The 11,992-nt window shown below is 36.8% G+C and overlaps 1 protein-coding gene across 1 annotated transcript; it reads right to left on the bottom strand.

Annotated features, from left to right (window-relative positions):
- Positions 1-271: 271 nt before the first annotated feature.
- On the bottom strand, positions 272-2,313 carry LOC133529864 (zinc finger protein 629). Its single transcript, XM_061867669.1, has one exon. It carries the CDS (start codon positions 1,764-1,766, stop codon positions 795-797), a length of 972 nt encoding a protein of 323 aa, XP_061723653.1. The 5' UTR covers positions 1,767-2,313; the 3' UTR covers positions 272-794.
- Between the last annotated feature and the right edge of the window lie 9,679 nt (positions 2,314-11,992).

Here is an 11,992-nt window from a genome sequence, read left to right as displayed (position 1 = left end):
CTGGATAAATGATAATAAATGTTTTAATATGTTCGTTTTATTTTCTGTTGTACAAAAATATGTATATAAATGCCTTTCGCACATTTCCTTAACCTAATATTTTATTATCTAAAAGAATATGTTTACAATTACATAGCTATACTATTTACAATAGACATTTCCAAAAATATTAACGCAGATTTATTAAACAATTATTACAATTTTTTAATTATTACAATTTCTCTTCAATCACGAAAATAGGAATATCCATTTTGTTTTTTAAAAGAAAGTAGTAGACTACTTTTATCTGCTCTCTCGGTATTACTGAAAGGACTTAATGAAAAAATGAAGCTCTTAGTATTACTAAGTCTGGAGCACATTAATGGTAGGCCTGCCAGCGTAGCCAACATGGTAATCGTTAACGCTCCGAAGTGTAGCTTAGTCATCTCTTTTTATTACTCTTTCATATTAGTGCAACAGTGACAGTTGCGTTTCGTTCTACCGTTCACGTTAGCGTAGTTCTACGGAGTGTTAACGATTGGCATCTTTGCTACGCGCGCTGCAGTGGCAGCATGGTTCCAATTTTATCGCTAGTCACTATGCCCGTCACGTTAGCACTTACATAGTTGTTAGAACGTGACAGGCATGGTGACAAATGATAAAGAGCCAACCCTCTTAGCCCTACTGAGTTTAAATGCAAAACTTTAGGTATTGTGTACTTAGGAGGCCGAATAATTAATTTAACTATGGCTTAATGATGAAGTAGATAGTGAGACAGAACATTGCAGGTAATTTTTAAAATATTAAGAGCACTATCAGTAGCCGTATAAATAAGGATATCCACCAACATGAGGAACTGCTGAAAGGGGCACAAATACCGGCATCATTCTCTCGGCCTGAAGGTAGTGCGTTCTCGTGTGCTTCTTCAGATGGTCCCGGCGCCCAAACTTCTTCCCACAAGTCGGGCAAGGGAACGGGCGGACTCCGGAATGTATCCTCTTATGCCTCGTCAACTCCTCGTTCCTCGTAAAGGTCTTCCCACAGTTCTTCTCGTCACATTTGTACGGCCTTTCTCCAGTATGAATCCTTATATGCCCCTTTAGTTGACCGTTGTTAGAGAAACCTACTTGGCAATGAGGGCACTTGTATTTTTTGGGTCGCTGTTTTCTCGCGTTGAGGAGTTTCGCTTCGTTTTCTTGCTGGAGAATTCTAGCGTATTCTAATTCCATAGCGTATCCTTGTGCTATGGATTCGAGAAGAAGAGGGTCGGTGGGAGCTACTCCGAACGCTTGCGCGATGTCTGCCGCCGGATAGCCCGGTATAAAGGCGTCGTACAGCGGCGGCGGCAAGTTTTGCGGTAAGCTTGAAGGGTGGTGTGGTTTCGGCGTTACTGACTTGGGTTCAACTGGGCTCTTTTCAGTCTTGATAGGAGTTTTGTCTTCTTGTAGTAGCCGGTCGCAGCACAGACTTAGGCTGGCAACTGGAGACTCAACCGTCGTTCCGGAATTGCTAATGGAAGATAAGGCGGACGTTTTATCGTCATCGATTTCAACCGTCGTCGTAGATACTGTAGCATCTTGATGCAGATTGGATTCGCTTTTCTTAAAAGTGCCGCGAATTTTTCGCAGACGGCTCTCTCTTTTGTCTTCTTGTAGTTTTCTCTTGCTAGTTTTCGGAGTTATATCTATATTAGTAGTTTCATTACAGCTTGTTTCCTTCGCTGGGATTTTATTATCACTGATATCCCAAGGCCTAAACAGCCTCGAGTAACTCTGCTGAACGAACATTGTTGCAAAAATAAGAAAATCACGAAATAAAAAAGAGGGTGTCTTCGCTCGCGTCTAAAGTCACAGACTGAGACCCTACTTCATTTCAACAACTTTATATACATTCCTTTAACAATAAATTTAATAAAAGCGCCCAAAAGCAGAGGGATAACCGATGCCATTCAATGGACGAAAGAGACGAAATATTTTTCAATTGTTGCTCACTTAACGTGCTTATTTTTTTCGTCTATGGTCACTTTTATTTTTGTGGCATTATGTTGTTTGCGCTCAGGGACGTAGAGTGTATTTTTCTTGAGTGTTATTTGTGATTTAAGCTTTTTTTTCTAAAGGAGGGTGTCATAGTGTTTGAGATAGGGGTGTGTATTGTTATTTATGTTGATTTTTGTGCGAGGTCGGGGGGCGGGCCCGGGGGCCGGCGCTGCGCTCGAGTGGACGAGCCCGCAGCTGCGGTCTTGTTTGTTTTAATGGTTTCCACGATTGCTCCCCAATTTATGGCGTACATACGCCTATGTGTATGGGCTCACTGTCAATGTTAGCGGTTTATGGGAGACTTAACAATTCTTTTCCCCTCGGGAGTGTCGGGAAATGTTCGGATTAATTTTCGAATGGCAGTTAGAAGGAGCTTTTGGGGGATTTTTTGTATTTTAGTCTGTTCTCTATTCTCTACAATCTATTTAGATTTACCGGCATCCTATATAGTATAGTTAAAATTTTCAAAAATATTTTATTACCAATCTTGCGATCATCCAACTGAAATCATTCGATTGAAATATGAAAAAAACCGAAACCGAACAATTTTCAAATACAAATAACGTTTTAAATTATGTTTACAACCTCAAGTTGTAAAAAAGGATTCCCCTAATAAGAGTCAATTCACCTAAGTTACCTATGCGGAATGTAATTTGCGCGTTTCACGTTTTCGTCTGTTTGACAATTGGTGTTCTCAAAATAATAGTTAACTTGCCACGTATTTCCATTTTTAATGACATTTTTGACTACATGATTTTCAGAGACCATGGGCTTAACTTTTCTTGAACGCTTGTCCATGCCCATATTTTTTTATAGTTTTGTCGTCACATTTTGCGGCTTGGTGGCCATCCATTTAATCGAGCTCTTATAGAAAACTGACTTTAATGTTTCCCTAAACCAAGCCTTAACTTATTTCAAGGAAAAGAACGCAAAGCTATAAGTAGACCTTCGGCTCTTACCGATATGCACAAAATGTTTCACTATTTATTTACGGTATCGGTCATGTATTTTCATATTTTCTATTATATGGTTTCATGAAGTCATTCCTTTCGATTTACCATAATTTAAGAGATTGTATCCAGTGGTATATTGCCATTGGTCCCCGTTGGGCACAAATGGGTAAAGGCGCTTCATCGGTACGAGTGTCCAAATTTTATTCCACGTGCGTTAATTACCTCTAGGCGCTATGTACCTATGTCACCTACCTAACTGTAGGCCAATTGAAAGTTGGTAAATTCGCAATTTGTGAAATTCGGCAATACATATATGCTGCGTGCCTGTCGTCAGTAACTAAAGTAAGATGCGCGAAAACCTTTACTTCTAGGAGCTTACATTTAAAACGAGTGTTTTGTGAATTAGGTAGGAAACCGCTGCCGTTGAGAAAACGCTTACAATCGATCGGATTTCATCTCTACCCCACTACGCATAACAGCTATAAGTGCCATTGTCAAATGCACTTAATTATTTGTCGTATTCTAGCGCAATAGAGTCCAAATTCAAATTGATTGAATCAGAATCAATGACTCTTACGACGTTATGTCTGGTGGGATAAATCGGCAAATCTATTTACACAGCGATGACATAGGGCAGAAGAGACCATGTTTAAAAACAAACATTTAGTACAAATGTAATACCAATACCATCAAAAACAAATCCCAAAAACGAAACTCTAAGCGCCGGTTCAGACGGACTGCTACTCGACTGCAACTTGTATGGGAACTGCACGTCGACGTTGCAGTTGGAGTGCAGTCGGCATGCAGTTCCCATACAAGTTGCAGTCGAGTTGCAGTCCGTCTGAACCGGCCCTAAGGCATGTTTATAAATAAATGAGTTTAAGAACGTTTGTAAAAATCTTATATTAAATTAATATATTCTATTAATATTTCATTTTATTTAAATTAGTTTAAAAAGCGTTTGTATATATTATTTAAAAGAAAACCGTAAGAACTCGTATATCTACTATAACGAAATAAACACCTTTTTTTAATGGCTATTTTTTATTTAATGTGGGTCTAGCCTAGCCTGTAAGTACTTACCTAGGAATTGGCTTTTTTTCCAAAAATGTGTGATTTACCCTAACAAAATATATCATACAGTTCAAGTAAACAACTCAACAAACTCAACTTTAACTTGTGTAAAAATATTTTTTACACAAGTGTACAGTCAACCAATTTGATTCCTAGGCCACTATAGAACCATGCCATAATGACTTCTACGACAGTGCTCATTGAGTGATGCATGTCAAGTATCTAGTAGTTAAAGCGACAAGGTTCTATAGTGGCCTAGGATTCTAATTGGTTGACTAGTAGCACGACGAAAACTTAAGTATAAACAAATTTATTTTGTACGGGAATTAGGCCCCCGACTCGAGAGATTCTGTGTAGCTGTGTAGGTGGCTTAGACACCACTTTAGGGCTTCGAGCCGTCGCAACTTTGTGGAGGCTTACGGGCAAAGCGTCCAGTCCAATGTACGAGTATATTGATGTTACGAATATCTGATCTGGCTTAAAACGGGAAGAAGGTACTGGTTTTAAAGATATTGCTTAATTATCTCATCGTAAATGTAATCGTTACTTTTGTGTTACCTGCCATGATCAGTACCCCTAGTGTAACTGTGATCGACATCATAACGTGACGAACGCGTTTGCGTTAAGTGTCATTTTGTATAGGATTTTGAGTTTCCAAAACGTCCCGCTTGGCGCGCTCTTTCGAAATTCAATACAAAATGAGACTAAACGCAAACGCGTACGTCACGTTTGGAAATCGAATTTATTTACACTAGGGGTACTGTTCACTAAAATACAGCAATTTTCACGGAAACCCAGCAAATATCAAATACATTCATAACTTCCCTGTGGCTCAGTAAAAAGCGTCCAAACTGTCACTGACCATAAAATGGATTAAAGGTATCAATCTAAACAAACCGAATTACAATATTCCCACACAATGGCTCTGATTACTGCCCTTTTGATGGTTTCTAAGCGAATTTCGGAATCGCGCGATCTGTCAAATTTTGGCGCCAATCCATCAAACTTTTTAATACAACTTTGTGGCTTGCATCAGAGCGCTATTCTATTAAATTTATTTTTATATGTGTTTGTTTGTGCACAAAAAGTAGGTTTTTGAAAGGTTACGACATTTTACTGATTTGCGTGCGTGAGAAATTATTTACAGTGTGATTTCTTTTTTTGTGGAAGTTGAAAATCGGATCTTTTAAATTATATTTGAAGTACGAGTGATAAATAATGCCTATCCAATGCGAATTAAGATGCAGTGACTTTTAATATTCATGTTCAAACCATTCATTGTATATATGTGTTTACAGTAGGTCTTATTTGTATCTTAGGTTAGAACATGCATCCGTTAGGGTATAGCAACATAGTTACTTAAATAATACCTAATCTAAAATCTTATATTTTATCAGCTATACATTATTCACCGGCTTTAATTGTATTAATATTCCTGTAGTTGATCAAATAAGTCACCAGACAAACAAAATCTTTGATTGTTATAAACTATTTAAAATAAAGACAAAGCTTCCTTCATAAAACGTAACATTTGGCGTTTGTTGACATATCAATTTAAACTGAAATAAAAATATTAAGTACTTTGCTAAATCCGCGAAATAATAATGTGCTGGTCAATAACTACCTACTTACTTGCATAGGTATGTTTTGCATGCAATTAATGTTCCTAATATTTTTGTTTCAATTAGTATTTAATCCAGTAACCTCGTTTGCGTCAAATCCGGTAGTTTTAATTTTTTGCAGACTTGTTTATGATGTTGGCCCTTTTAATAATCCAAGTTTGTGACCTCAGGCGCCGAACGCAACTTTGTCAAAAATCGACAAAACCCAAAACTATAAGGACACTATTAGGTCTACAGAGACAGTTCTAGTCTCGTAGAAAATTTTCATTTTCATTTTTAAATCTGTAAAAAACCAAAGCTGTCGCGGTCTTTTAGATTTTTGAGAAAGGTGCGTTCATCGCTCGAGGCCACAAACTTGGATTATTCATTGGGGCAACATAATAAACACGTCTGCAAAAATCTGTACCCCTAGTGTAAATTTTATCGACATCATAACGTGACGAACGCGTTTGCGTTAAGTCTCATTTTGTATAGGATTTTGAGTTTCCAAAACGTCCCGCTTGGCGCGCTCTTTCTAAATCCAATACAAAATGAGACTAAACGCAAACGCGTACGTCACGTTTCAAAATCGAATTTATTTACACTAGGGGTACTGAACTACCTGATTTAACGCAAACGCTAATGTGTAAAGTAACTGTAATAATTTATTTCTGTGAAGTAACGCGTGAATCTATTAATTATTCATTTTTAAATCCTTTGGATCATCTACAACAACACTCCAATAAAACTATCAAGATCAAGACAGTTACATTTTAGTCACACAAACCCATCAAATATTGACCGATCACCCTAGTCCTTGAAAAAATGTAACGGATCTTTTAAATTTAGAATATCAGCCCGATTTTAAACTCTTGCACAATTCCCGTGCCTCCGAAACGGGAGGCTTTGACGTCGGCGTTATGATGGATTCGCTGATATTCTTCGTAGTGGAATGAGGATGGTACCGATCGATGTTGCTCGAAAATATTTAAAAAAAAAAACAAAGATTTTTGTTCACATTATACCGTTTGAAAAGATGATGTTATGTTATTGTAAATGTTAATCTTGGCGGTAAAATAGATGTTTTTGCATCGTTATAGGTACACCTATATTGTTATTAAAATGTAGGGGAGGTCAACTATCTCTGCAGCTGACTGTACCACCGCAACCTAGTTATATTTCTTCTAAATACCATATACCTACTACCCCACCACAAAAATAAATCAATGACGATACCTAAACTAAAACAAATTGAGACGCAAAATGATGTCACTTACCTAACCACTATCAAATGGACACTTGAGAGTAATAAGGGTTTTGTAATTTATATCAGCATATTTTTTTTCGCTATACCCTAAGTATGAACTATATAATTTTTGCACTTTTTAAATTCTATAAATAGAAAACCGATAGAAATCCATTTGGCCAAAATTATCCTGAACCAAATCGATAAATCTCGAACACAATCTTTAATATACTCCTCATTCATTCCAAATACCTTAATTTCTTTATAAAAATCGTATAAATCTTGAGCATAAAGCGTAGGTAATTCGAGGTATCTTTTGGTCCAATTTTCTTAACGCGTGACAACTTTATACGATTTTTTGGGTTCTTTTTTGGGAGAGCTCTGCGGTTGTCAATTACTACGCTTGTCGTGAATGACGCAACTTGTGAATGGACTCGAGTTGTAGGCGAATATACGGGCTGTTTGAAATGTTCATGTACTATATATTTTATACACTTGTTTCTCAAGACCCACAATAGTTTTATTACCTAGTTTCTTACTATCATCTATAAACTGTTGAACGGATTTGGATGGAGTAGGGTCCATAACACTAATATATACTAGATCGTAGGCCAAAGTATGGCGGCATCGTTTCGAGCGATGGCTCCATAATCTTTGGTTTAAGATGCTCTATTAGATGGCGCCTCTTTTTGATATTTAACAAATTTAACACATATCAGTCGAAGAATAAGGATCAAAGTGAAATGGCGTTCTAAAAGTTTTCATCATATGTCGAAAGATGGCAGTAAAACTGTGGCTACTAAATTTACTTTGACATTCCACCTTTATTTCAAATAGATTATTTATTTGGCTTATACAAATTTCATTTTTAGTATTGTGAAGCGAAGGTAGGTTGTACTGTACTTGATAGACATAATAGACATGTAGGATTTATTTATATTAAAATTTTCGAAACCCCTCAAAATAATTAAAACAAGAAATATTACTTTGCTAATCCGCGAGAAAAAGCAAAGTAATATTTCTTGTTTTAATTAGCATGGATTTCCGCAAAGTAACGCCTGATTCTATTAATTACCCTCAAAATAACATCAACCTGTACGAGTATACTGTATTTGCGATATCCTGTGTGGTCCCAAATTCATTCACCACTTATCGCCCAACTCATAACCAAGAACAAACGAGCCCATAAATCCAAAATGGCTGACACGCATTGTTCTGTTCATTCATTCTACACTCATTCACTCACCTAGACGAGATGACGCCACGGCGACAATGCACTTCGAAAGGCCTTTGGGTCATGTTTGGATATTGTAATTTATAGATTGGTGAAAAAGTGTATTTTTAAGTGTTTGGGCATGATTACGATGTAGGTAGTCCTATTAGTAACAGTGTATTGAGAGTCTTAATGCTTACAAGTATACTCGAGAAGACCTACTACGAGTCTGAGAATTACTCTATTGGAAGGTGAAAACCGCATAAAAATTCGTTTAGTAGTTTTTGATTTTATCGCGAAATTACAGACATACGCGGCGAGGGACTTTGTTTTATAAGGTGTATTTTAATTAACAATGTATATAAGAAAAGATTTAAGTAAGTAGGTATTTAAAGTATTGATTTGATCATGGTCGTCCTTAAAAAATGCGAGTTTACGAAGGAATAAAGCTAGTTTGTTTTATTTATATTATTTGCAATTTTCATTGAACTCTACTTCTATTTAGTAGGATACTAAAGTAGGCACTGTTAACAGAATTAGCTAAGCGGGTGAATGTTAAAGATGATCACGAGCACAACTTAGTTGTAATGGAAATAATCTGTGTACATTATTTTGACCACCCAACTCGCATGGTTATTTCTGCTAAACAGGCGCCATGTTGTCTTTGTTGATTGTTGACATTTTAAACCCATCATAGTGAAAAGTCGACCTAGCAGCGATCCATCACGCAACCCTTGCCCAGACAAATTGTGATGGAATGGAGAACAAATAATAAATATACCTATATTATAATAGCTAATGGATTGTCACGTAAAGTCCTGTTTAGTTATTTAAAAGTTCCTGATGGATAGGAATAGGGATGGGTCGAATATGGAGTTTGTCGAATACAAATATTCGGTCGAATGTTCGGTTCACCTGTATCATTCTAATAAACTATTTGAAAACGCTTAAACTACATTAGTAGCTAACGATGGATCGCTTTCTAGGCAATTCCCTAGAAACAAACAGGTCAAAATGCAAGGGACTTCAACATGTCTCATCATTTGTTTTACTGACAACGGAAAATCGTAACCTGATGGAAAAGAGTAGATACTTGAAAAGTCCTGAGGAGCCTACATTTTACACTTACAGTGTTGCAATAATAAAACGAACATAGTAATAAATAATTAAATATGTACTGAATATTTGGCACTTTAACCGAATAATTCGGCCGATGTATTCCAATGTTCGTAACATTGGAATACTTGTTGAATATGCCGAATACCGATTAATTACCGAATACTCGGCCCGTCTCTAGATAGAAACATGGAGGCATGAAAATAAGTGGTAATTAATTTAGTTCGCAGTTTTAGATATAGGTACTATGTATGTTAACGGCACCAATCATGGGACATTTAAGAGAAAATTTGGAGTATTTTTGATATTTCACCGACACCTGTAAAATGTCTACCGCTTTAAGCTTTAAAAGTTGAATGTCCAATTCGTCCTTTGTTTTCTATGTATTGAATGAATGCCACTGCAGTTGGTTTCAATATTATTAACCAATTAAAAGTTAAAACTATGGTTTTTTGCTCCAGTCATGGGATGTATGGCGCCATTAATTTTCAAACTAACAAATATCAATGAAAAATTAAACTTAAGCAGCTCTTTGGCTCTTGTTTATGGTAAAATGTTGTCAGCTATTAAAAACTGATGGTAAATACTTGTTTTACAGGATTTGTCTATACCACCCCATTACTGGTGCCTGTTCCATTATAGAGGTGTTTACTATAGTACAATAAGATATATATTGCATGCTGGATCTCGACAGATTGTGATGAACTTTTGTAAATACTAACACCTTTTGTACTCACTTTTACGCAATAAAAAAAAATGAATTATGAATTAACAATTTAAGAGCTATACTTTGATATAGTATGTTCCTAATTGCGATGTATTTAACGTGTTCGCCGACGCTTAGCTGTTAACTCTGTTATTGTCAGCGAAAGTTTTGCTTTGGGCTCTAGCTCTCTAGTTACCTGACAGATCAAATTCAGTATCTAGATTATGAAAATGTCAAACCGATCCGATGTTAAAAGGAAAAAAAAACCGGCCAAGAGCATGTCGGGCCACGCTCAGTGTAGGGTTCCGTAATTACTCTTCCGTCACAATAAGCTAAACTGGAGCTTAAAGTATAGTAAATTGTTAGTTAAAAGGCGAGTTAAACAAATAGGCAAATTTGCATAATCAGTACCTACTTAGGTAAAGTAAGTCTTTTTACTATGAAGGGGGAACTTTTTGCGATAACTCAAAAACAGCTAAACTGATCATGTCCGCTATAGTTTTCATTTAATTTCTTTCTTAAGCTCTACTTCCACGTTTTTTTTTATAATTTTTGGACCTATGGTTCAAAAGTTAGAGGGGGGGGACAATTTTTTTTTTCTTTCGGAGCGATTATCTCCGAATATATTCACTTTATCAAAAAATGTTTGTTGAAGACCCCTATTATTTTTGAAAGACCTTTCCAACGATACCCCACACTGTAGGGTTGAAGCAAAAAAAAAAATTCACCCCCACTTTACGTGTAAGGGAGGTACCCTCAAAAAAATTAAATTTTTAGATTTTATTGTACGACTATGTCGGCTTTATTGATTTATATATCCATGCCGAATTTCAGCTTTCTAGCACTAACGACCACGGAGCAAAGCCTCGGACAGACAGACAGACAGACAGACAGACGGACATGGCGAAACTATAAGGGTTCCTAGTTGACTACGGAACCCTAAAAAATGACGTCACTACACGCTGATCTAGCGGATCGTCGATAAGTTTTTGTTCTGTTCTTCTTTTGTCGGTGTTCACGAACTCTGTGGACTCACGATCTCAGAGATCAGAGTGCGTAGCCAACATGCCAATCCTTTACGCTCCTGCAATTTTCACTGTTGCACTAATATGGAAGAGTGATAGTGATAGAGAGACACAAAGCGTTTCGTTGTCATAGCGCAAGCGATTGTCATCTTGGATAGGCACCCAGAACTTGTGCTTCATGTGCATAAGGACTTTCCTCTGATGGAAAGCCATATATTTTCAGCAACCAAATAAACTTTATAAACTACGTAGACCCTTAGACTAATTTAAGTTATTTTTATTCTGTGTCTGTAGAGTATCGTGCCATATGCTTTAAACATTGTATTCAAAAATCACTTTATACATATTCCAACTAAAAAGTAATAATAATCTCAGAAGTTTACCCTCCTGCTGCGGCCCCCTGGCTCCTCCCCCAGATCGATGCGGTTAGTTCGGCGTGTGACGGTTAAATCAAGGATTAGCTGTGGAGAGTTAAACGTTTGAATATGTAATTACAATAGTTATCCGGGCTTATCAAAACTAAAAAACCAAGTTCTACTCGAGTTTCTGCTTCTCTGCGTAGACTGCGTCGAATGAACACTCTACGGCTTTCCTGCGGATGAAATTGAAATAAGTTTTTGGCAAAACTTTCATTTTTGGTACAAGCGTTTAGATTCACTGTGACTATCACTGTGACTGAATTTTTGTTTCCACTGACAACTAATACTCATCGAGACAATTCTAACAACCCAATTTATCACAGAGTTCCCATCGCCAACTCCTGTCTCCATCATCAGATTAGTTCCACGTCATCATAATATCGCATTCTCCTCCGATTCACTGAAGTATGCAAAATTTCAGCTCAACCGGAAATCGGGAAGTGGGTTTAGTGGGTAAATTTAACTTCTAAGAATTGACCCACATTAATAGAGCAAGTTAAATATAAAAACTTGTAAAAACTGAATACAGACACTGTCACATAATTGTATTAGTGTGGAACATACAAAATGTCATTAATCATAATACTTTGCCACCTCTACATCTCTCTCACGTTAAATTTTGTC

Source organism: Cydia pomonella, chromosome 21 (assembly GCF_033807575.1).
Source record: "Cydia pomonella isolate Wapato2018A chromosome 21, ilCydPomo1, whole genome shotgun sequence".
NCBI lineage: Eukaryota > Metazoa > Arthropoda > Insecta > Lepidoptera > Tortricidae > Cydia > Cydia pomonella.
This window is presented reverse-complemented; position numbering and strand designations above follow the sequence as displayed.